Genomic DNA, 25633 nt, shown 5'->3' with positions numbered 1-25633 from the left:
GGAGCACCCAGCAGAGGAGATAAAGACCAGTCATCAAGAGGATTTCACTCCTCCAAACTAACGAGCCTTTCACCCTTCCTCCTGTTTTTGGTCCTAAATGTAACTGACAAGGAGCAGACAGACCAACATCCGCCGCTGTCATAGGTCATGTGACTTCAGCCAAGCTCCCCTGATGATGTGAACTCACCTATTTGGAATAGGAGCCATGTTCATGGCGTCCACGGCAGAACTATGGGAACACTAACGGGCAGGCCTTTGGATTTTGGGGCCTGGAGAGCCCAGTATCCCCCGCCCCCAACCAACCCCGTCCCTGCTCTGCACGCGTGTGTGTTTGTGTGTGCGGGTGTGTGTGTGTGTGTGTGCGCGCGTGCGTGCCGTATGATCTGATGTGACACTAAGACGTCATTACCCTCATCACTGTGCCAGCCTGCCGCTCTGCACTGCAAACCAGCTCTGACAGCACACCCTCCCAACACACACGCACGCACGCACACACACACACACACACTCTGCCCCCTCAGCCATAGAGTTGGTGCGCCGCTCCACCACTCGTACATGCACACCTCAACTACTGATACGGATGCATCTTTCTGCTTGTTGCTCTCTTGACCTCCTGGCTCTACTTGTACTATTTGTAGGGTGTTTTTCTAGCAGTTGGGACTAGTGGGGGTGGTTGGAAGCAGACTGATACCTCTGTCCTACTCAGGCATCTTTCCTTCACGCTCTGCTGTTGATTGTTCATGCAGACCAGAATGGTGTGATTGTATTGAGCTGGCAAGGATGGACAATAACGCCACACACGAGCCCCATGAAGAAGCACCAACATTACTACCATTCCCACCATTACTAGGAGCTTCAAACACTGCAATCATTTTCCTGATGTGCTTCCATGTGTTTGTGTGTGCATGGACACCGTGTCTAGTGCTATCATTTTTAACGTTTGATGTTGAAGGCATCAAAATGAAGGATGGGCTTTTGGACAAAGTTCCTGAATTGACTATATTGACAAATTCATAATGATGTCCTGCTGGACGTCTTTAGACAGAGAACCAGTTGACCGCTTCTGGTTGCAGCCGAGTAGTGCACTCCATTTTGACTCCGTTAATTCAACACGGGTTGATTGTTATGAAATTCTGTCAATTTTGTAGAATCATCTTTTAATGGAACATTGCATCACTTTGTGCAGTTAACCAGTTCCACACCAATGGAATGCTGTTTTTGCAAGTGTGTTTTTTTTCTTGTAATATTACAACTATTCTGGCTAGATTGGGGCTTTTTTTTCCTCTTATTGCAACAACTTTATTCCCATAACTGTAGACATTTTTCTCATATTTTTTTTTAATATAAGGTGACAATATGACTTTATTCTAAATTCTATGATTTTTAAGTACAACTTCAATCTTGTAATACCAGGATTCTTTATTTCCTTAAACAAAACAAAAAAATCACTTAATTTATATAACTAAAGTTTTTGTAACATGGAGAGATTTTTTGTCATAATATAAAGACTTTACCCCCAAACGTTTTTCTTAAAACCTTGCAGCTTTTTCACGCAAGTTTGTGGCAGTATTGCACTTCAGTTTGACTTAATTACTTCAGGACACGATTAATCAACGATTCCAATCCTCTAAACTTCTTCATTCTTATAATAAATACATTCTTAATTAAATTGAGTATTTTAAAAACAACTGTAATCCCTTTTCCGTGAAATAAAAAATTTTACTTGGTGTGTAAAAACAAATTGGCTCAAAACAGCTTTTTTTCTTGTAATATTACCTAATTAAACTTTTTCTCAAAATTTAATATTTTCGTTTTTAGCGAAAATTCCTGTAACTGAGTTGTTTTCTTTCTTTTAAATGTTACTACAGTGTTCCCTTGCTACATCGCAGTTCACCTTTCGCAGATTCACTGTTTCGTGGATTTTCTTTTAAGCGCAATTTTGCATATTTTTTTTTAACAGCATATGAACGCGCATTGTGTTCTGCATCCTTGTGTTCTGCATCCTTACTACTACTACCAGTAGAGGGTGTTGTACTCATGTTCAAGACGGTAGCCGGCTAAATATACTGTAGAGCAGCAACAGTCCTTGTTGGCTAAGGGAGAACCTGCCTATTGTGGTTTGCGTCTTAAATGGCTGTCGACCATTGTCAATCAACCTTCTTCGTGCCGCTTCTTGTTGTCGTCAGTAACAGCTAGCAAACTAGCTAACTGCCAGTAAACAGAAGAAGAAGAAGAAGCTAACCGACTAAATGAATCCTCAAGGAGGAGGATGACGGCAGGAGCAATATGTTTTAACAAGGATACAAAAACGCTACAGCCGAACGGCGCCAGGACGAGACATGGTCAGAGTGAGCACACGTGAGTCACTTAATTTCTTGTTTCCAACGTAGTAGATCATTAAAATTCAAACAAAATTTGAACTATCAGCGTGTTTAGATGAGAGAACTGTGAGGAAAATGTTAGCCTGTCTGTGAAAAGTGTATAACGTGTATTGTAAGGGGTTTTACAGCCTTAAAACATATAAAATAACTAAACAAATAACGTTTGCTACTTCGCGGACTTCACTTATTGCGGGCTGTTTTGGGAACATATCCCCCGCGATAACAAAGGGAACACTATTTTTGTTTTCAGACTGCCATCTGACTGAAATGGACTCAATAGCACCTCTGCTGGTAGCAGCCAAGTAGTGCAATTAATATTGCCTTAATTGCTTCAAGTCAGATTAATTCCATAGAATCTAGGGAATTCTTCAAAATACATGTATTTTTAAATATGTATTCAGATAAGTTCCCCCGCCCAAAAAAATACAAATACAGTCTCTTAAAAAAAAAGGGAAAAACACTCTACAATGACTTTATTTCATGTAATATGACTTTGCTGTCACAGAACAGATTCATGATAAATGAAGTATTATGCCCATTCCTAATCCAAATGCCTTCATATGTTCGTTACAGATAATAGTGTCTTCTTCCTTCCATGTTCAACCCATCTTTCTTCACTTCCCTCAGGGACCCTCCTCACAGCCGCTTTGCTCCAACTCGGTATCACGTCTTAGCTTATATCCGTTAAGTATTCCCACTGTTTCAGTGTGCATTCATCCAGTAAGCAGACAGCCATCATGCACAACCTGCTGTACGTGTAGAGGCTTACAATTTGTTGTCCTCAACGCAACTCCTGAATGCAAAAGTCATCTTTACCTCCACCAACAATACAGCAATAGTTCCCCTCGGTGCTCTGTGAAGGCCGGTGATGGAGGTGTGTGCGTGTGTGTGTGCGTGTGTGCGTTATCAGTTTGGGAATGGAGCCAAGAGGAGATGAAATGAACTTGTGTGCTTTATTTCATCTTCCGCTGTAAATACATGTCAAAATCGAGAAAATGAAGTTCTTTGTTAAAGTATTTTTATTCTGGAAAAAATAAAAAAAAAAAGTGATAGCATTGTGTCGTATTTTCTAGCATTGCATTCAGATTCTTAGAAGCAGACAGTGCTGCACTTTTATTGAACTACTTTTTTAAGAAAACTGGCCTGTTGGTAATAAACGCCTCGATACAATTCCCAGAAGGCACTGCACTGACTTTAGGTGTCACTTAGCTTTTTTTCGCCCTCCCGTTGGTCGTTAACTCAGTCATTAGTGCACATGTAGCTTGTTAAAATCATATTTTAGATATGTTTTATGTTCAAACTGGTGATGAATTGAGAATCAGAACAGTTGCCATGTTTGCCTATCAAGCAAAAAACCTTTCAAACAGGAAGTACGATGGCTTTTAAGAGACAAAAGGCATTTGGTGAAGCGCTATTCACATTTCCTCTCATTTTGACTGTATTGCTGCTAAGCACTAAAACAATAAATGACAACTCTATCCACCCTGTTTCTGTTTCTAGCTTCTGGAAGGCCTCATTGGTGGCATCATAAACATAACTCCAATAGCACCCTCTTTCGAGACAAGACATTCTTATAATGGTAACGAGAGCAAGGTTGTTAAGTGACACTTTAAAAAAAAAAAAAAAAAAAGTAAGTTAGCACGTTCCCCGTGAACGTGACAGCCATCGGTTTCCCTGTGGGACAAAAACGAGCTCCGAACAAACCGCATTGCTTGTTTGTTTTAAACACAAAATGTCATTGTGGTATAAAAAAAAAAATTTTAAGTCACATTTGGGGTCCGTGGACCACAGATTAGGCGGACAACTATAGCTAGTTAGCTCGCTGCCGCCAGAGAGACAGTGGAGCCAGGCAAAATGTGTAAACAAAGATGGTAGCATAGTCCAACTTCAATGCTAGTAAAGCATGATTGATGAAACACGCAGGCATCGACAGTCGTAGACTGTGACAAGCTGTCGTCAGTTCACTACACACTTCAGACTATTTTTCATTCTCACTGTAATAAGGTATGTCCCTGGCCAACTCAATACCCAACACATACTTTTATCTGGTCGCACGTGTGAGAAAATAAAAAAATTCACTCACAATGTTTCATATTTTAGTCAAAAAATGTGACCATTTCTGGAGCCCTGACTACAGCATAGGAAGTACTCTTGTAACGTGTCACCATGATCCCTTAAACGCGCCATATTTCCCTGGTTTGTCATGTCATTTTATACTCTCATCACCACTAGATGGAGACAAAGCACATGAAGTAATGACCACAGTAAGCTCACAAAAAGTATAGATGCTATTACAACCAAAGTTAAATCAATGTAATTGAAGTTTTAGCTCTGAGAATGGTTTTACAGAAAACGGCAGAGTGGCGGAAGTTTGACGAGGATGTGGAGAAGGTTTTTGAAGCAACAGCCGAAGGAGATGTTGAAAGGAGGCTGCAAACTGTGGCCGCAGAGAGGTTTGGCATGTAGGAGGAGAGGGGAGTGAAGCGGCCTTACACCAAGAATCAGAGAGCAGCCAAGATCCACAACATCAGGAAAGAGCTGAAAGCCCTGAAGGAACAACACAAGGAAGCCAGTGAAGAGGAGAGAGCAGCACTACAAGAGCTACGAATCATGCTCAGGAAGATGCTCCTAATTCTGCACAGAGCATAACCGCACAGGAGACGAGGAAGAAGAGAGCAAGCAAATGGGCTGCCTTCATCAACAACCCCTTTGGCGTTATGAAGGAGCTCCTCGGACAGAAGCGCAGCGGACGGCTGGCCTGTACAAAGGAGGAACCAACACAACCAACACCTTTGTGACACCGACAGAGATCCACTACAAGACCAAGAGTGCAAGGCTGTGATCACACCACCAGAGCCCACTGATGCATTTGATCTGAGGAAGCCACTTCTTAAAGAAGTTCAGGAGGTGGTGGGCAAAGCAAGGTCTAGGTCAGCACCTGGACCAACCGGAACACCCTATAAGGCCGTCAAGCACTGTCCCAGGATTCTGCGCAGATTTTCTTCAGCATCGTAGCTAAGCGACTGGCAGTGTTCTTCCTCAAAAACGGGTATATTGATACTTCAGTGCAGAAAGGCAGCATCCCTTGCGCACTGGGGTGTTTGGACACACAGGTGTGGTTACACAGCCCCTCAGAGAAGCGACGGAGAACAAGGGAGATCTAGTGGTGCTGGGGCTAGATCTGGCCAATGCCTATGGCTCAATACCCCATAAACTGGTCCTTGAAACTCTGCAGAGCCACCACCAGCCCAAGTAAGAGGCCTCATCCAGGACTATTATAGTGATTTCAGCCTGAGAGTATCGGTAGACTGGAGGTGGGAATCATCACAGGCTGCACTATCTCAGTTTGCTCTGGTGATGAACATGCTGGTGAAATCTGCTGAACCAGAGTGCAGAGGTCCAAAGTCGAAGTCTGGGATTCCACAACCCCCAATTCGCCACTTCATAGGCGACCAAGGGTGGCCACGGCCACCCCTAGCCACTCCGTAGCTCCACCACTGCACCAGCATGCCTCCTCTGCCAGAGGGAGGGAACACTGGAGCACATATCGAGTTGCTGCCCCAAAGCTCTTGGGGAAGACCAACACCTTTGGCGACATAACCATCACAGAGGGCATATATAGTGTAGTCATGAGCTGTCGGAGGTCCAAACCTGTGAAAAGAACAACCTACTTCATCAGAGCTGGGGGGAAACCAACACCAGCTAGAGCAACATGAGGGCTTCTTACCACTGTACAGGACGGGCAACTGTTGGTGGATATTGGCAACCTTGTCTTCAAGAGCGCCCTCAGGCCTGACATCATCCTGGTATCAGAAGCAACAAAAAAACAACATTATGCTGGAGCTCACAGTGCCGTGGGAAAAACGTATGGAGGAGGTGTTCGAACGGAAGAAAGGAAAGTACGACAGCCTAGTCGGCGACTGCCACAGAAAAGACCGGAAGGCAAGGTGCTTGCCAGTGGCTTTGCAGGACAGTTGCTCTGCAAGGCTTACTCTGCACTCGGCATAACAGGGGAAAAGAGGAGGGCCATATACTGTATAGCAGCAGAGAGAGCCTCTATTTGGCTCTGGTTGAAGAGGTCAGATCTGTGGCCAAGCACTGCTAGGGCACAAGCTGAGGCCTGATCAACCTCAGGTGGGTGTGTGACGTTTGGAAGACCTGAAACACCCCATGACCTCAGATAGCATCACTGATGATGTGCCCTAGTTTTGCATCTGAAGATGCATCATTACGACTACTAGACTAAAAACGTGCAACAGCTTGACCAAATGTGTTTGTTATGGCAGCACATTTTTGAAAGTCTATATTTATGATCTTAAAGGAAAACTGCACTTTTTTGGGGAATTTTGCCCATCCTTATGTGAGACATGAACACGTATGTCATTCTCGTTTCTGTGCGTTTTAAAGATATAAAAACAGATAACAAGCGACAGCTCAGTAGTGCACGTAATGGGATACGCCAATGCCGCCTGCAAAGACGGCTATTAAAACATCTACAAAAACCTCCAACAAGGTTTTATTCTTTTATATCCATGCTGTGACCAAGTAGTAACAGATACATTCATCATAACATGCAATACTTACAGTATTTTGCGTATTTCGGTCATTCTAAGCATTACCGGAACTTCCTTGCTTGGCACATTGATTTCACATAACGTCGTAGAAACAAATGCCTCCACCTGGCGCTAACTTATCCAAACTCAGAAATAAAAACACAGCAGCAGTGCCGGCATCTCAAAAATGTAGCCTTACCTTTTGGTAGTGTCTGAGGCGTTGTGAGCGCGACGCCGACGCGCTACAAGCGAGTCTGTGGTGAAGCTAGTCGCTAGCCGGCTAGTAGCTAGCTGGTGTGTTCTGGCTAAGTGTCAATATGCTAGTAATGTAGTTCCATCGGCGTAACAATGTTAATAATGATCATAACAATGTCGCTGTAGCTTGGTTAATATGCACATCACATTATACAGTATGTAAATGGAGCGTTGTTGGCACATTTTGGAGACTTTTTCTTTTAACTTTAACTTTATAGGAGGAATAAGTCCCATGTGTGCAGTAATGAGCTCTTTATAACTGTTTGAATACCTTTAGAACACACCAAAAAAAGAAAGACATATGTGTTCATGTCTCACGTAAGGATTTCCAATTTAAAAAGTGCAGTTTTCTTTGAACTTTTCCTGTTTTTTTTGCTCATTTAATTGCATTTCAATGTATATTTGTAACCAACTAGTACATACTATATAATGCATATGTATACTGTTGATCATACACTGTACTACACAGACAAAAGTATGAAACCCATTCAAAAATATCGAAAAAGCAGGTGGTCTCACGCTCCCTTTATTGCTGGCAAATCAAATGGAACTGTGCTGCGTTCAGGGCAAATAAACACTTGTGTGAAATAGCTTTTAAATGTAGCATTTCAAAAAATGTGCTTTTAATAGGATACACAGTACACACATATAGAAAATAATATGAATATAAACAGTTTATTTAACAACCGGTTGTGTAAAGGAGGCTGTAGCGTATGTTGCATGTCTTGTCATGCGCTTATTTCCCGGTTCTGGCTCTGGTCTTAGCGTCCGTCCCAGCTAGCTCAGTGCTATGTGACCAGTATGGTGGCAGTCCTCAAAGACGTCAATAGAGTGGCAGCCAGCCCCATTTTATGTGGGGCCTCACTGTGCCCCCCATCCCTTCCGAACTCCAGACTCTGTCAGGATGACTGCATCAGGCCCGTTAGACGCTTGCCTGTCAGTGACTTGCCCTGGAAAGATCGTTAGCATTAAAAGATATGCAAAATAGCACAGAATGAGGTTGGATGCGGTACTATTAGTGTAGTAAGGTGATGATAGCATGGTAGTAGTCGTAGCAGTGAGGCAGCCATTGTGCTTTGGAACAACTTACCACGCTGCGGGTGAACTTCTCCAAGGAGGTGCGGCGGCCTTGTTCGGGGTCAGCAGGCTGTTGCTATGGGAGGCAGGAGGGTGCGGGAGGGAGGGGCATGGTGGATTTTGGGTCAGGCACAGAGGTTGATGAGATGATCAGTGATGTCGTTAGTCAGGGGGAAATCGGGGTGAGCATTGCAAATATGAAGGGTCAAAGACACAAAAGGTGGAAGAAGCCAGCAGCAGCAGAGCGCGAGTAGATGAATGATGTGATTGGACGGAAGGCACCACTACAAATATGTCTTGTATTACTTAGAAAACAGCATTTGTCATTTCCATTCATGTGCCAGCCTTTCATGCAGCAGCATTTATGTATTATAGTATGTGCAGATTTATATTTATGTTTAACCTGACCACATCCGTGTCTTTCATGTAATCATGATATTATATTATGATAACACTGGTGGGGTTTGCATACAAAAGTTCATCTATGCCACACTGTTCTATCAATACGCATTGGACACTTCATTAGGTACAGAGGTGCACTCTCAAGGCATCAAATAAGTGATGTGTCAACTAAATCGGCCTTTACAATAAATAATCTAATAAACTGAAAACAAAAATCGATTTTAAATGTAGTTTTAATTTAAAATAAAATAAAAAAAATAACGTTTGGACAAATTTTTGTAACCGCTTTCAGTGCGGCTAGCCCTGCCAACTGCAACCGAAATGCCATTATGGAATAAATGAAGGACGAGGAGGAGGAAAATACGGCGACAGGGGCAATATGTTTTAACGAGGATACAAAAACCACTACAGTCAAACGCCGACAGGACGAGGCACGGTCAGAAGAGTGAAATACGCAGGCGTCGCTTAATAATTTCTTGTGGTCCAACGTAGTAGATTGAGCATTAAAATTCAAATGAAATTTGAACTTTGAGAGCGTTTAAACGGGAGATATGCGAGAAAATGGTATTGCCTGTCTGAGAAACGTGTATAAAGTGTATGGTGAGGGGGTTTTAAAGCCTTAAAACATATATACAGTACGTATGTGTATGTAATAGTAAAAAATGATTAGTTGGCTACTTCGCGGATTTCACTCATTGCGGGCTATTTTGGGATAAACAGGGGACACTGCATATAATCAGAGATCGGTATGTTTCACCTGGTGACACCTAGTGACCAGTGTAGAGTACTGCATATTGAATGCGTCTTCTTAATGCCTCATGTTTTTTAGTTCATTTAGCCATTTTTTTTTTTGCTTGAAAATGCTTCTTTTAGGCAAAAGAATACGTAAAATTTGCTTAAATATACATACTGTTTTATTTTACTAATGGGCCACAATTAACCACAAAACAGCATGATTTATTAATTAATCTATTTCTGAAAAACCATAATAGTGATACCGCGAAATTCGACCCACGATGAGGCGAGGGATGACGGTATATCAGAAAACCTTTTTACTTCTAGAACTTTTTCAACATTTTTAACTAATAGCACTATAACACAAATATCCTTCTGATTGGCTGGCAGAAATCAAATGGTTTTGCTCATACAGGCGACCAGTCTTTGTTTTTGGATGACAAATTCCAAAATGTAAGTTTGAAAAATGTAGACAATGTTTGCATCGTCCCCTTTTTAGGCGCACTGGTTGTCATCAGTGTCTAATGAGTCCCGGCTAAACTCATGTTGCCTGTTGAGTAACAAGCATAAGGATGTTGAAGTATATTTTAAGACATTTAGTATCCTAAAAAGAAGAGCTGCTTGCAGTTATTGATTGACGCTGTCTCACTGGTGACTGCCTGATAGTGACTAAACCAAAGCTGATGTAAGAAAGGAATTACTGTGGATGTCAAGGTCTGTGAAAGCAGCAGCTCACCTTCTTTCTGGCAAACAGCAGGTCTTGGTAGACGTTGGATCGCAAAAAGCGTGCATAGCTGTCACTTTTCATCAGCGTGAAGATGTGCTCCTGAAATAGAAGGACAATGCAGTTGAAGGATGCTCTGAAGGACGTCACACTTCACCAACGTACTGTGAAGCAAACCCCTCCGTGGAGGACGGGCCCCGTCTACCATTCATGAATTTAGTCGCCTCATTAGGCCCCGGCAACACAGCCACTGAATGAATGATGTGGCCGCTTCATTCTGCTTCCACCGAAACCAGATTGCATCAAACATTTGCAAAAGCATCACAGCAAGGACTATGCAAAGTTTAACAGTCATCTAGTGGATCGGGGCAGGGGTGTGTCGTACATTATAGCGATCTAATTATCTTATTTATTATGTATTATTAAAAGCACAAAATGAATGCCGACCCACCATCCACCAGTTCAAGTTCCAGGCAAGTTTTTCCAGAAAGATGATTACATCGCTGTTTGACGTGTGTGGTAAAGACAGTGCGCTAGCATGAATTAACTTGAGACAAATGTGCACATTAGCACTCAATAAGTCATCAAAACTTACCTTTATGCATTCCCACATAGTATCAGCATTTGACACCAAATATGAGGTGAAAGAAAAATGGTAAAAATTCAGTAGTATGAGATGAGAGTAGCATGAGATAAAGTTAGCTCACGCACAATGGACATGCGTCAAGTGAGACAGATGTAACAAAGAGAATCTGGCCACTTTTCAAAATAAAACAAAAAAAAATTTAAAAATGGAAATAATTTTTTCTTTCTGTGCGGCCCGGTACCAAATGACCCACGGCCCGGGGTTGGGGACCACTGATGTAAAACACAAACACCAACTGATTGTAATGGAATCAATATGGAAACGATAAAACACAAACACCAACTGATTGTAATGGAATCAACCAGATCGCAGAACCGCTGACGTAGATCAGTAACTTATCATTTCAGACCAGTCAATTTCCAAACAAAATTAAAACAGCTAAAGTAGTTCCCATTTTCAAAAAATGGAGGCAAACATCGATTTACAAATGATGGCCCAGTTTCGTTATTACCACAATTTTCCAAAATCACTGAAAAGTTATTCAACAACAGTTTGGACAAATGTATTGATAAGATTGAATTACTTGCGGACAGCCAATATGGATACGCAGCTAACATTTCAACTTCCGTGGTACTGATTGACATTACCGAGGAAATTACCACCGCTTTAGACCACGGAAAGTGCACGGCTGCAGTATTTATGGGTTTGACAAAAGCTTTTGATACAATTAATCACAACATCCTAATTACAAAATTAGAAAGGTATGGAATAAGAGGGTTAGTGTTGAATTGGGTTCAAAGCTACAGTATGTAGCCAACAGGAAGCAATATGTCAAGCTAGGAGAATATACTTCAGCTTGCTTAAATATATCGTATACCCCAGGGGTCAATACTGGGACCAAAACTGTTCAACCTACTGTATATATAAAGCCATGAAAGACCTAAATCTAGTATTATTTGCAGACGATACTACTGTCTTCTGTTCTGGAGAAAGTACACACAAGCTAATGAAAATGAAATGACTATACTAAAAAGATTTTGCTAAAAGGTTTGATGAAAACAGATTATCCCTGAAACTAAGTAAAGCTAAGATAATGCTATGCTAATGGTAATAGCAGAAAGGATACATGCAAATACAAATTGATGGAGTGGACATCGAGAGGGTAAACAAAAACACATTTCTGGGGGTCGATGACAAGATGAGCTGGAAATCTGGATTAAATGTGGAAATTTGGCCTATGCCAGTACTCACCCATTATCCAGCTATGTTCTTTTCTATTTCATTTGTCAACGCTATGTCTAATCACCACCACACTTATTACTTACTCTTCTTTTTTTACGACTTCATTGTCATTTCTCACCTATTATCAAACTATGTTGTGTTATGTCTATTTCATATTATTTATTAGGACTGTCAAATGAAGTTCTTATCCCTCATGAAACATACAGCAAACACTTTTGACAGGAAGTGGCACACAAACCAAAGCAATCTTCTTTATGATCAGTTTTTGTTGTGCTGTACTTGTTTGCTTGCTACTGCACATGTCAAACATCAACATTCTGTGGGTCCCTCACCTGAGCGTCCTCAAAGCTGTAGCGTCCAGGGTCCTTCAGGTTGTGGCTGGTGCGTTCGTAGCTGTGAGAGTCCAGGTTGATGGAGCTGGGTGCTCCTTCGGCCAGGAACTCTTGCCAGATCTCCTGGGTCCTGGAGGGAACCTCCTGCAGTGGCCGTCGCTTCAGATCCTGCACTGCTAACCAAAACCTAAAAAAGCAACATTACACATTCACGTTGTCAGTATGTAATATAGCTTTAATATTTGTATTCATTTTAATCGTTTAATGTTTTGGGGTGTAAAACATATACTCAATTTTGTATAGGAGTAAAGTGAGTCAGTGCTCCAGCTAAGACAGAAGATGGTGCTAGCTACGTCGATCGCGAGCTACCGGTAGATCGCGTAAATGTCACTTTGTAGTTGTCATATGACATCAGTCAGCTGACATTAAGCTCCCCTCCTGATTCGCGCTTGCTCCCCCGCAGCGCTTCAAGCTACACACGAAGATGTAACTTTCATCTTTATTATTGTGATTATGGATGAACTAACTCAGCGGTAAGATGTCTATATCGATAACAAAAGTTATCTGTCCACTTGTAGCGGCTAGCTACGTAGAAAAAAGTGTATTGTTTACTGGCTTTGCTTCGGTGTTTTCTACACGTTCGCTTCTTAAACTATTTCATGATGAAATTAAAAAGGTGCCCATTGGTGAAACCTTTTCAATATGTTGCCTTGACTTGGGCTGCATTGTCTTTTGCATAATCATTTTAAATTCTTGTATATGGGTAATGTTTGATAGCAAATGCTAACTGGATGTAACTGATGAACTGTGTGCCCTAATGAACGTTTCATAGCTAATTTGACTGGCATATTACCAGTACTCAGGTTATGTACACAACTATATAGGAGTTATGTTTATTATCTTTATTTCCATATTGAAGTGAATTATGATAGCAACTACTTTGATTACCTGTAAACTTTGAAAATGTGAACGTGAAATACTAATCAACAATATTTACAAAACAATTTCAGAGTTTACTGGTTACATTTTGGATATTTTATATGTTTTATAGAAAGGTGATCATTTTGACTTGTACTTGCATGCTGAGAAAGTGCGTGCACTCCTGCTATACATGTATAACATACATAAATACGTACTCATATTTTTAAAAAATAAATATAGTAAATATATATACTTTCTATGTTTATAGTAGTAGGTAGATCTTTGGGACTTGGTCATTTTAAAAGTAGCTCGCAGGCTAAAAAAGTATGAGCACCCCTGGCCAAGAGTAACAGCCTGCATAAAAGCAATTGTAGCGTCCTCCTATACAGATTATTAAAGGAATACTGCCACTTTAAAGATATCACCAGGCTCATTCATCTAAGAAAATAGTTAAAAGGGTGTCTTTGAATCTCACATTATTATTTAGAAATCACCACATACTCCCAAACATAGGAAATATAACAAGAACGGCTTGTCTTCCATTCGGGGTGTAAAGATTTGTACATTCAGGGTCTATATGGTGTAGGAAATATAATGTATTTGTCTATTTTGGGTTATTTATTGTACTCCTATGAGGCACTTTTGGTCGTTTCGTGTTAAATATGGTTAAATACGCTTCACCGTGTCCACTCTACTGCCGCCCCTCATGACCAGAACATTAAATGATCATCTCACCGTAGGTTCTCTGAGCTGAACTCTGACTCCAAGAATCTCAGGAACTGGTCTTGTCCTGCCGGGTCTTTCAGAGTTTCCTCTAAAGAGAAGCCCCACTTCTTTACGCGCTGTTGGCTGGGATCCCGACTGCTCCATCGAGAGCCAAAGAAGGTTCGATGTGTCAGAATATGAAGAACCTTTAGGGATACGCCAGGTGCCATTCTCCTTCCTCACCTTGCCTCAAGGTCCCAGAAGGAGGAGTCGTCACTGACCCAAGGGTTGGAGGGGTCAATGGCCGACATAAAGGGGTCATAGTCCATGAACTGCTCCGTGTAGCTCATCAGGCTGTCTGCTACTTTGGAAACCTTCATGCAGTGTCGGTCCAGCTGGATGTTGAGGAAGGTGATCTGATGGAAAAGGAGATTCGGTAATGAAGAGGCTAAATAAAGAAATAAGTCATCTCTGTGCTACCTAATTGTCATTATGATGGATGGTAGGTGGTAATGACTCATGGGACACCATCTATTACCTCCTTCTGAACGTCCTCTTTGGTGGGCTTCCTGGCAGGCTGAGAGCTGATGTGGACGGGACTGGGTTGGCTGTGGCTGTCATCTGGAAGCCCATAAACTGACTGGAGAAGGTAAGGGGAGAGATCGTTGCTTTATTAACACTTTATTTCCAAAGTCATGAATGCGGTTTCAGCTTCAGTCACCTTTTTGACCCTGTGAGGGTTCTTCTCTCTGCGGCACTTGCGGATGTCCATCTCGGTGGTGTTGACGCAGCCTGGCTGTGAGAGACGGGCAGCGTTTTTGACTTGCAACGACTCTCACCTCATTCATTTTGCTCCCAATGTAAGACTTTATTATGTGCATTTTTTATTATGCACATCTCCATCCTTTTTCTTATTTATCCAACCGATGTGACTCACCACTGGTCGATGGACATCCCAGAATGCCCTCTCTTGGCTATCCAGTATCTTCCTTTCTGCCTTGTCCTTCTTTCTGTCGATTCTGTTGATGAAACAAAACCAGTTGCGACCAGATCCAGCGGGAACGGAATAAGTATTAAATGTGTGTTCTTTGACTACATTCCCCATATGCGGGCAGCACTTTGTTTTTCATTGGCCCGTCGCATGCTGTAAAAATAGAATTAAGCAAGAAACCTAAAAAACTACACCAAAAATGGGGGGAAAATGAGCAAAAAGGCGTAATGCAACAAGAAAAAGTTGAAATGCTATAATAACGCTTCAATCATGTTCTGCGGTTTACAGTCCAAACAAGATCTCACAAGATTACCTTTCACAGGTAAGGCTGAAAAATACTTTGGACTGTATTTGGCCATTATAACATCATTTTGCGAACAGAATTTGTTGACTTTGGTGGCATAACGCTGTGGCATAATACTGTGGATTCCCGCGGTGAAACCAGCCTCCAAAGATTTTGTAGAAAGGCACTTTATTAAGTTTGGTCCATTTTCTTGCATTTGTTCAAGGGGCAGATCTGCCACATCCAAACGTATCGCTGCAACGGGCCAAGCATCTCAAGGAGGTGTTTGCTTAGTGCGTATATACTGTATGTCCACGGGAGTCTCTGCGAGGCTTTTTTTTTGCGCTGTGACACCCGACTCGATTCACTCGACTCGAATACTCAATTGACTTTAGTGAGTGACTTATAAAAACTCAAGTCAGTAAAAGGAATCAAATTTACCATCACTATTCCATACCCCCATGATGAGTGAATTTCCGTGAAGTAAGATTTGTTACTTATAAATGGAATATTTTCGTAGCTGGAGCATAGAAAACCTGTTTAGAAACTTCTGTTTTTAACATTATTACATCCCTCTAGATGTGAAATAACACCCCTTTACACTTGTATTACACAATATAGTAGACATAAAAAGAGTAAATAAGCCATTTAAGACTGTGTGTTGATATAAATGTGTTCCCTAGGGGAGCTGAGTGGCAGGCAAACAGGAAGTAGCATCTGGGGTTCAGAGTTGAGTTTTAGCTTGGCATGGGTTACTGCAGCAACAGTAGCCCATGTTTTTGTTGTGGGATAAAAATACATATTCACAGCGTCTTTTGATGCATCTTCTCAATGCCTTATATTTGTATTTTAGTTCATTTAACCATTTTTATACTTGAAAATGCTTAATTTGGGTCAAAAAATACATAAAGTTTGCTTCAATATGCATCTTTTTTTAAATACTGTAATAATGGGCAGTATTCAACCATGAAACAGCAGGAGTTATTAATTAATATATAACTGAAAAACCGTGATCGACTGAAGCCGCAAAGTGGCCCAGGTGTAACGGATGCCAGCCTGTGAGGCTGCGCAAGTGTACGTTGGTAAACCTCACTCCCTCTGCCTTGAGAGCTGCGCTGAACACGCGGTCGACAGGCCGGGCTTTTGGCCGTGTGGTCAGCGCTCTCGTCTCCTATATCGAAGGTCATGTGTTCGAGCCCCGGTGCGGGCACTGCGAAACAGGGCGGGTTACACGGGGACAACTATATGACATCTTACCATTTCTGCAAAATGTGAAATAACAAAATAGCCCCACACATCCTTTCGACATTCCCGTCCTAGGAAAATAAAATGAAACAGGCTTCATGTTGAAAAATAAAGACATCCATCCATCCATTTTCTATGCCTCGTGTCTTCACTAGGTTCTTAGGGGTATGCTGGAGCCTATCCCTGCTGATTTTGGGCGAGAGGCGGGGTACACCCTGGACTGGTCGCCAGCCAACCGCAGGGCACATATAGACAAACAACCATTCACACTCACATTCATACCTATGGACAATTTAGAGTCTCCAATTAACCTAACATGCATGTTTTTGGAATGTTTTCGCAAAGCTTCAAAGATGCTAAGTATGTGCACCGCCTCTCACACGACACACGTCAAGTCGGTAGTCCAAATCCTTCCAAACACGCTGTCTTGCATTTTGAGAGTCTCACTCTCTTTTTGACATTTTTGATTTGAGCGATTATGTTATTTAACTACAGTGTGTCCGAGTTTTGGGGACAAAATATAAAAGATTTTAATAATAATAATGTCATTTTTTATTTATTTTTTTTGTGTGTGTGTGTGTTTTTTTTATAATTTAATCCTAACGATACTGTACACGCACCTTTTGAATACACCCAAGGACACTTAAACAGAATAGATGAAAGAATTACTGCTACATTACCTCAAAATATTACAGAAAATTAGAGAAGACGGGACAATTTTGAACATTTATAAATACATACGCCCGGAGGAGGAAGACGTGTATGCGCCTGCATATACCAGCCGCTAGAGGGCAGTCTTGAAAAATACATTTATGAGGAACATGTGGCGTGGAGGTTAAGCATTCGTTCTTTTTAATGCATGCTCACAAATGACACTGAAGAGTTGCAACCACTGCAGAGCCCCAACGATGCCTCATGCATCATGCAACTCACTTGACTTGAGCCTCAGCTTGCATGAAGATAAATTCCCACTTCCTGGCAAAAGCCCTCTGTAGCCGAGCAAGGTTCTCCTGTAGGTAGGATGCAATCAGACACAACGTTAGAGAAAAAGAATCCAAGGTTTTTGCATGACTACACTATCTAGTCACAGCGTGGGCAAGCCATACCTTTAAATTGTTTACCGATGTGTGTATATTTTACCACAATATTACTATGTGTAATCAGTGGGCTGTTGACTGGACGGTTTGATTACTGATGTATTTCCTTGTTTGCAGATTATGTACACCAACAAAGGTTCCTCACAGCACTGAACCTAGGGTGACCAACCGTCCTGTTTCCGCAGTACAGAAAAATTAAACACAGGTGATTAAATTGGGCAGCATTTAAGGCACTCTGCTGCATGTGACGTAATCCCTGGGAGGCTTCCGTGTCCGGGTGGCTTTTTGAATTTGTGTTGCCAAGCAAAAAAAAAAAGCAAAACATATGCATGTTAATCTTCTGACGCTTGCCAAGCTGAAGTCTCGTAAAATTGGGGACATCATGCACAATGGTGATTCTAATTTCTAAATTCTTGTGACTTTTTTGTCACATTTTTCCTGGAAATATTGTTTATATTCCAAAACATAAGCATTTGACCTCAGGTTCCTGTGTCGTTCTGGCTTTTTTCATCATTTTCACAAAGGTTTTTGAACATATTCCTCGTGTCTTTGGTTATAGGTAGCATTTTGTAATCTAACAATTTTGTATCCATACAGAGGAGGCACACTTTAAATGTATTGACATTGTGAGGCATCTTTGAGTAAACTTCAAGTATTTTTGGAGTATGTCATTGTCAGGTATTGCATGATACAACTGCACACACACACTAGTTTGTATGTCATCAATAACACTACGAGCACACATCTGTCATTGAATGCGCACATGACCTCATTGCAAAGAGAGAAAACAGTAGGAGGACCAACAAGCGGGTGTTAAACAGTGAGCTTAATGAGGCCCGGAGCCATAAAATGACCTGGATCATAGAGAAGGGAAGTATGCCGGACAATACTTGCAGAGTCATTTGAATATTACAACACACTAGAGTGCTATTGTGCAAAAATGAGAGCTCAGTGAGCCACACACTCTTAAGATATTCTTATGTTTTTTTGCCAGTAAACGACTACATCAGTTCAAACCACATGTCGCTCCTAAAAAGGAAAAAAAAACACACCATCTTTCTAGACGATATAAAAGCTTGTAATTTAATAATAGCATTTTCTGGCAGAAATCACGGCACATAGAGAGCCCGCAACAGAGAGCGAATACTTACAGCCTCATAGTCGGCTAGCTCCAGCCTGGCCTTATTCTGCATGGTGCGCTTGCACAGGTAGATGGCTGCAGGGCCACAACGCAGTAGAGCATGAAAAGGGCACAGGAGTTAGTCAGTTGGCCCGTATGCTTTGTTAGCATAAAACATCAAGTGGAGAGATTTCCTTAAGAGATGGCGAACATCAATTCTGAAATACAAACATTGGCGTGCAGAGAAAATAAAATATCTCTCATATTAGTGATTCTTCCTTTAATGTATTGCCTGTAGGTGACAGCAGCACCATCCATCCATCCATTTTCTCTACTGTTTGTCCTTACGAGGGTCGCGGGTATGCTGGAGTGCGGAGCCAGACAACCATTCGCACTCACATTCACACCTATAGTCAATTTAGAGTCTCCAATTAATCTAGCATGCATATTTCTGGAATGTGCGAGGAAGCGGCAGTACCCGGAGAGAACCCACGCACGCACGCACGGGGAGAACATGCACATGAGCTGTTCCAACGGACTTTACAAACCAAAAATCTCCTGACTGAGAGGCCAACATGCTAACCACAAGGTAAACCAAACCAAGGTAAACAAAAATTCCCATAGACAGTTCAAAATCATGTATAAAGTTTCCCCAGAAAAGTGACTGCTGTTATATTTCAGCAACCATTTCATTATATCTTCTCAAGGGACAACTGTATAGTCGAAGCTGAGATACTGTATAACTTAAGAGTTGCCAGTGTTCAGCATGTATAGCAGTGTAGATTTACTGTCCTCAGACTCAACATAGCCATTATTGTCTCAATAACACAGTGAACATGTCCAAATTGTGCCCAAAGTGTCAATATTAGTGCGAGCACCTTTGTTACCTAGCACTGGCTTAATCCTCTTGGGCATGGAATTGACCTGAGTTGCACAGGTTCTTACTGGAATCTGCTTCCACTTCTCCTTCATCTTCCACTTGAGAATGCCCGACAGGTGCTCAATTAGGTTCAGGTGTGGGGACATACTTGGCCACTCCATCACCTTCACCTTCATCTTCCCCAGCAAGGAACTTGTGATCTAGGAGGTGTGTTTGGGCTTGTTATCATGTTGGAAAATGGCCATGCTGCCCAGTTTCCCAAGGGAGGGGATCAGGATGTCACAGTGCAATTTGCATTTTCCTCAGCAGCACCCCAGTGACTGGCAGCAGTCATGCAGCTCCGAATCATGGCGCTTCCACCACTGTGCTTAACTGGAGGGAAGACGCAATGATCTTGGTACTCACATGTATTGCCAGCTATTTAGAAAATAATGGCTGTGAGTTAAGTCATTTTCAGTGGATATATACAAGCTGTACACTACACACTCATTTGAGTGGCCCCATTTGTATTGTCCCTTAAGATATACTATAATAAAGGTGAAAATGTGAGGGGTATACTCACTTTTATTCTACTGTAGCAACCGATTTTACCCATGTTCTTCCCATAGGTGTAATAGTGTTGCAATACATTTGCCTAGTAGTGTACTTTACAAGGGGTAGCCATGCGGGATGAGGTACACATTGCAGTGCGGTACGTGACTCACCATAGTCGGTGTTCTCAGGCTCCCAGCAGTTTGAAGGCCAGAAGTATGGAGACTGCCAACAACGGAGAGGAATATGGTTTTGGTTTCTTATATAAACACAATTGCATGAATCTGCTAGATACTGTTGGCTCTCATTTCTTGCAGTCTGCCATTACCCGATTCCTCTGCACAACTGAACAACTCTCTGTCTGATGGTGCTTGACATATCTGTGAAGAAATGGTAGCTACAGTATATTCTCCCCTATCCATATTTAATTGTCTCTTGCAACTGATGTTACACGTTCTAAGTTCATTCCCAAGTCCATTAATAATGCATTTCTCCTATCTTACATGCATTCTTGATAACCAAGCAGAGTTAGAACTTGGCGATACTCAAACATACAGTATCTTTCATTTCAGCTGCTACTTAAGAGAAAAAGGCATGATGATTGCGCTTGTTTTGATAATGAATAGACAGATTATGCTTTCATTTGGCATTAAATCTGCTTTTAACTCAGCAAGTAGAATGTTTGTATTAATGCATAATGCCATGGTAAGAAAATCATCAAATCTGGGTCGACTACCAGTACCGATCTATTTTTACACTCAAATGGTCTCTTTTAAGGGGTACTGAGAATGTGGGCCTGTTGAATCATGACAGCGTGAGGGAGAGTGCTTAACCGAAGTGTGACATGCACCATGATGGCTTTAAATATTCTGCAGCAGCCATGATAAATGCATATCTTTATAGGGGGTGGGGGTTGATTTGTTGGCCATGTGACAAAGAAAAGCGGAGAGCCAGCATGCAGCCAGCTCAGCACTTCCCATATTGGATCCAGCATGGAATAAACAACCAGATTACCATTCCTATGATCCAGTCACAGTAATGAGTCATCACGGAGCCCTCAGCTGTCAGCAGGACCTGTCAAAATGTCAGAGTCCAGGCTGGATCAGAAGAAGGAAAGGCATTAATACCCCTGGCCTGTAGTGGAGGCACTGTTCTACAGCCCACCTCATGCTCCGACTCAATGTCCAGAGGGGACGTGCAGCATCGACCTTGGTGGGATGAGTAATAGGCTTAGCAAGGATTGTTCTCATTAGCACCGCGCAGTAAACCCTCTGATAAAAGTTTTATCTCCTCACTATGCTCTTCAGCGGCCTATAAACACAGTGTTGGTAGAGATTTGGGTACCTGAAAGCGGTAAAGAGTTCCGTCATCTTTGAGCATGAGGACATGGTCGTAGATGGGGAAGATGTAGCCATGGGCTGCAATCAAACTTCCAAGGTGGATGGCCTCAGCTGTTGATACGTGGAGACAAAGGAGGCTTTCATATGGAGTCCCATTGTAGTTGCCCGTAATGACTGTTCATTGCACATACCTGGATCTTCTATACAGAGGTTTTTCATCAGCCACTGAACAATGTCCACCCCTGTTTGGAAAAGAACATTGCTTTCAACGGGTCACAGCACCATGACTGAAATAGTTTGCACAAAGGCTGCAATTTCTACAGACAAATTAGCTTTGGTTCCAGGGTGGAACTGTCTCAAAAAGGGCTGCACACCATTTTAGGGGAAGTGCAGCAGCTTGGGAAAAATAAAGAAAACCCTTCTTTGCTATTTTCCACTAAAAGGCCAAATGGGTAGATTCTTAGTTCCTACCTATGAGCGGTGATAGTCCAAAATACAAAAAAATCAAAAAGAAGACAGAATTGCAAGCGTTTACCTGCAGAGCAAGGAAAGTACTTGGCAAAGCCGCATTATGGATCAAGCGCGGTGCTTATTTTAGGGTCAAAACCCACTGTCATATGTAAAAAAAAAAAAAAAATCTATACACATGCACACACACATGTACACACATGCATACATTTATCGGCCCAGAATGTTGAGCCCTATGAACACTGCACGCCTAGACATAATCAACAGCTACAGACTAACTTTTTGAATTAGCAGCACACTGGCCCCTATTTTAACATTTAAAAAATTACCAAATTTACCACCAAAATTGACTTGCAAAGTAAATATTCACATTTCCTCTCATTTTCATTGTATTACTGATTAATACTTGGCAACTCTCTTCTCTAACCACCCTGTTTCTGTCCCTAGCTTTTGGAAGGCCTTTTTGGTTGGCGTCATATAAAATGAAATCACATCATGTGATTTCGAACAGTCATAACATGTCATGTTATGTCACACATAACATAACGTGTCATGTTATGGGGCCCATGGGCCCATGGGCTGGGCAGAACCAGGCCATGGAGAACTTTCAGAAGCAATGATTTAAAAAAACAAAACAAAATCTGTCCTGCTTAAACAGGACAATATAAAATAGTACAAATTCAGTGTAGCTTGTGAGCTACCTGTTGGAGACCCCCGTGATAGCGTCACTATCCTAAAGCTATGTGTTTATGTTAAATAACGTATACACACAACCAGTGTTTTGAAGACAAGACATCCTTATTATAATGGCAACAAGAGAGCAAGGTTGTTAACTGACACTTTAAAAAAGTAAGTTATCATGTAAAGTAATGCATGAACGTGATAGCCACTTGTAGCGTCCCACAAAAATGAAAAATGACCTCCGAACTAACCATATTGCTTGTATGTTTCAAAGACAAAATGTCACTGTGGTAATAAAGTCACATTTGTAGTCTGAAGACCAGAGGTAGGCGGAAAATTAGCTACCTGCCACCAGTGAGGCAGAGTGACAGCCAGGCAAAGTGTGTAAACAAAGATGCCAGAAAAGTTGAACGGCAATGAGACTGAAAGGTGAGCAACCACTCATGCTGGCATCGATAAGCTTAGCCTGTGACAAGTTGTCGTCAACTGGCTCCACATTTTATAGACTATGGATTTTACATTCTCACAGTAATAAGGGACAAAACGTCCCTTGTCAACTAAATTCAGGACGAGTATTGTCATCTGGTCGCACATGTGCGAGTAGATAAAAAAATTACTCGCAATGTCTCAAATGTTAGTTGCAAAATGCAACCATTTAGTTGCATTTTGGAGCCCTGGACTAATCTAGTTTCCCTGGTATGTGGTATCCCACCCTTATTTTCACAAACAACTCTGCTGGGTCAGTCTGAGGGCAAAGCTGCAGGTCAGAATTGTCTAAAGTGTAACAGGTTTGCTCCTGGACAGCATACATTTGGTGCATGAGCTTGGCAGCAGCTGCAGAGGGAGATTTGAAGGCTGTTGGCCTGAGGAGTGAGTCACAAACAGCCAGGAGACACACTGATGATTCATTTAACACGCATGAAGCATCAGAGTGAGTAAACACAAATAGAAAAATGTAGTAGCATTACGACTGTGAGACAAGGTCAGCGGCCCACCAGAGGCACTTTTGTCAGTGGCAGAGGGCTTATGGGCAAAAACATCACGCGCCTCCAACTGTGGCAGCAGCAATTTAAATGAGCCCAAAAGGTCACATTTGCTTTATGCCTTGTGACTCATACGTTAGCCCACATCTATCACCACACGTATGGCGATGTCGATGATGCAGAGCGGCAACATATGCAAACATGGACGTGTTTCACTGACCTGATACCACACTGGGGATCTTGGACAGAAAGCTCTTGACGGTCCGAATGGAGACTCCTCCGGCTTTCTCATCTTGTATTCTTGTGACGATGTCCTCAATCTGGTCAAGAGGTCCACGCATATTAGTTACATATGATACACCATAATACACCATATTATTATGATACGCCATAATATGTTTAAAGGAAGAGGATCAAAGGGAAGTAAAGTGGAAACAAGATCGTAGTTTACTGTCCACACAATTGTTGCAGTTACATTAGATTTTTGGAAATATGAACTTTTCCAAAAATCAGTTTTGAGTGTGTTGTCTGAAATATATTATATAATATATAATCTAATATTATATTTACAGTACAGTGTTCCCTCGCTCCATCGCAGTTCACCTTTTGTGGACTCGCTGTTTCGCGGATTTAAAAAAAATGCTATTTTAGTGTTGTTTTTTTTTACAGCATATGAACGCTGTTACAGGCCAAGCCTGGCCCTTTAAGAAGAATCGCATTAGCACGAGGTAGCGTCTCTCTCTCTCTCTCTCTCTTCCCCCTCTCTTCTGTCTTCACCGCCCATTGTCTTCTGCGTCCTGTAGACCATTGTCAATCAATTGCCTTCGTGCCGCCCTGCCGTGTCTCCTGTTATGTCATCGCAAGGAAACAGCTTGCAGTCTTTCTATGTTTGCAAGCTTTTCCCCAACAAAACCCATAATGTCTACGAAACATTCTGCACCCAAAAGGCAGAGGAAGCCAACCGTCGCACAAAATGTTGGACTCCTGCACATGCATTAGGAATGTAGAAGTTACGCGGCTGTAGGGCGCCACTGTGGAATAAATAGTGGAGGACGAGGAAAATAGGCCCACAGCAACGATATGTTTTAACAAGGATACAAAGATGCTTCAGCGGACTGACGCCAGGATGAAGAGGCTTGGTCAGAGGAGTGAAATATGCGTGAGTCACATAAAAATGTATTGTGTCCAACCTCATAGTTTGATCATTAAAATTCAAACTAAGTTTTGAACTTAGAGAGTGTTTAAACAAGAGAGAAATGTGAGAACATGTTAATGCCTGTCTGAGAAAAGTGTATAAAGTGTAAAGAGGGGTTTTACTGCTTTAAAACATATATAATCATTGTAAAAAATTATGCTGGCTACTTTGCGGATTTCACTTATTGCGGGCTAATTTGGGAATCTATCCCCCACGATAAACGAGGGAACGCTCCTCACATTTCTGCAAATATTTTATGATATCCTTTCATGGGACAACACTACATAAACAGCACTTTGGCACAACTACTTAGATACCATTGGCAAAAAAAGTGAGTACACCCCTAATGAAAATGTCCAAGTTTTGCCAATATTTAGTGTAGATCCTCGGGATGCGCCGATCCATCGGCCACCAATCAGCATCGGTCCATTTCAGTGAAAAATTACGTGACCGGCATATGGCAATAAATGCCTTTCAACGCCGATCACAAAAGTCGGTCACTTGTGGCCAGTACTATTGCAGGCCACAGCGATCCCTGCGTGCAGTGTAGTGTCTTGCCGTAACTAACATCTTGGGTAGCGTCCTCTTCCCACTTTCCTTCACACTGCTCAGGCGTGCCAAAACAAGAACAATCACGTCTGCCGTGTGGAACTTACCTGCCAACACATGCCATGAAAACTATCTTGTGCGGTTAGCACGTGAAAAAGCTTTAATTTAATTTAATAACACTTGGCGGAGTATGGTGAGTTTTCGAGGCTCACGGTGTGATCATCAGTCAAACGGCAGCTAACGCAGCCATGTGCACACTCGCCCGTATGTGCGTGACAGTCAGAAGGCTAAGCAAATAACCCGAAAAATAATTGAATTAATCAGACGAGATGAATTGTCAGCGGTGGAAGACACCGG

The 25633-nt window shown here is 42.0% G+C and overlaps 2 protein-coding genes and 1 long non-coding RNA gene across 8 annotated transcripts in view; 2 read left to right on the top strand and 1 right to left on the bottom strand.

The window, feature by feature from the left end:
- LOC129192635 (zinc finger protein DPF3-like) overlaps positions 1–4160 on the top strand; it is a 36714-nt gene extending 32554 nt beyond the window's left edge. Inside the window, exon 11 of the transcript XR_008573464.1 lies at positions 2–4160. The gene's annotated coding sequence lies outside the window, so the exon portion shown is untranslated. The remainder of the gene's footprint in view (position 1) is intronic.
- A 2805-nt stretch (positions 4161–6965) lies between these two features.
- LOC129192217 (regulator of G-protein signaling 6-like) overlaps positions 6966–25633 on the bottom strand; it is a 58878-nt gene continuing 40210 nt past the window's right edge. Inside the window, exons 3-17 of one of the 5 annotated variants that reach the window (XM_054795991.1) lie at positions 23753–23852; positions 21592–21642; positions 21405–21511; positions 20234–20285; positions 18681–18745; positions 17366–17442; positions 14851–14932; positions 14635–14709; positions 14452–14553; positions 14157–14329; positions 13944–14069; positions 12288–12474; positions 10140–10229; positions 8280–8336; positions 6967–8139 (exon numbers count right to left, since the gene is read on the bottom strand). In XM_054795991.1, coding sequence (XP_054651966.1) covers positions 8089–8139; positions 8280–8336; positions 10140–10229; positions 12288–12474; positions 13944–14069; positions 14157–14329; positions 14452–14553; positions 14635–14709; positions 14851–14932; positions 17366–17442; positions 18681–18745; positions 20234–20285; positions 21405–21511; positions 21592–21642; positions 23753–23852 — 1395 coding nt within the window. In that variant the 3' untranslated portion in view covers positions 6967–8088. Of the gene's footprint in view, positions 8140–8279; positions 8343–10139; positions 10230–12287; positions 12475–13943; positions 14070–14156; positions 14330–14451; positions 14554–14634; positions 14710–14850; positions 14933–17365; positions 17443–18680; positions 18746–20233; positions 20286–20388; positions 20441–21404; positions 21512–21591; positions 21643–23752; positions 23853–25633 lie in introns of those variants that run through there. The other 4 variants (XM_054795990.1, XM_054795989.1, XM_054795995.1 and 1 more) reach the window with 4 other exon arrangements.
- Positions 8972–25633, top strand: part of LOC129192218 (uncharacterized) — a 35513-nt gene continuing 18851 nt past the window's right edge. The window contains exons 1-4 of one of the 2 annotated variants that reach the window (XR_008573385.1): positions 8972–12820; positions 13949–14349; positions 14420–14562; positions 17647–18001. This is a non-coding gene — a long non-coding RNA (uncharacterized LOC129192218). Of the gene's footprint in view, positions 12821–13948; positions 14350–14419; positions 14563–17646; positions 18002–25633 lie in introns of those variants that run through there. The other variant, XR_008573384.1, reaches the window with a different exon arrangement.

Source organism: Dunckerocampus dactyliophorus, chromosome 13 (assembly GCF_027744805.1).
Source record: "Dunckerocampus dactyliophorus isolate RoL2022-P2 chromosome 13, RoL_Ddac_1.1, whole genome shotgun sequence".
In the NCBI taxonomy this organism is placed as follows: domain Eukaryota; kingdom Metazoa; phylum Chordata; class Actinopteri; order Syngnathiformes; family Syngnathidae; genus Dunckerocampus; species Dunckerocampus dactyliophorus.
This window is presented reverse-complemented; position numbering and strand designations above follow the sequence as displayed.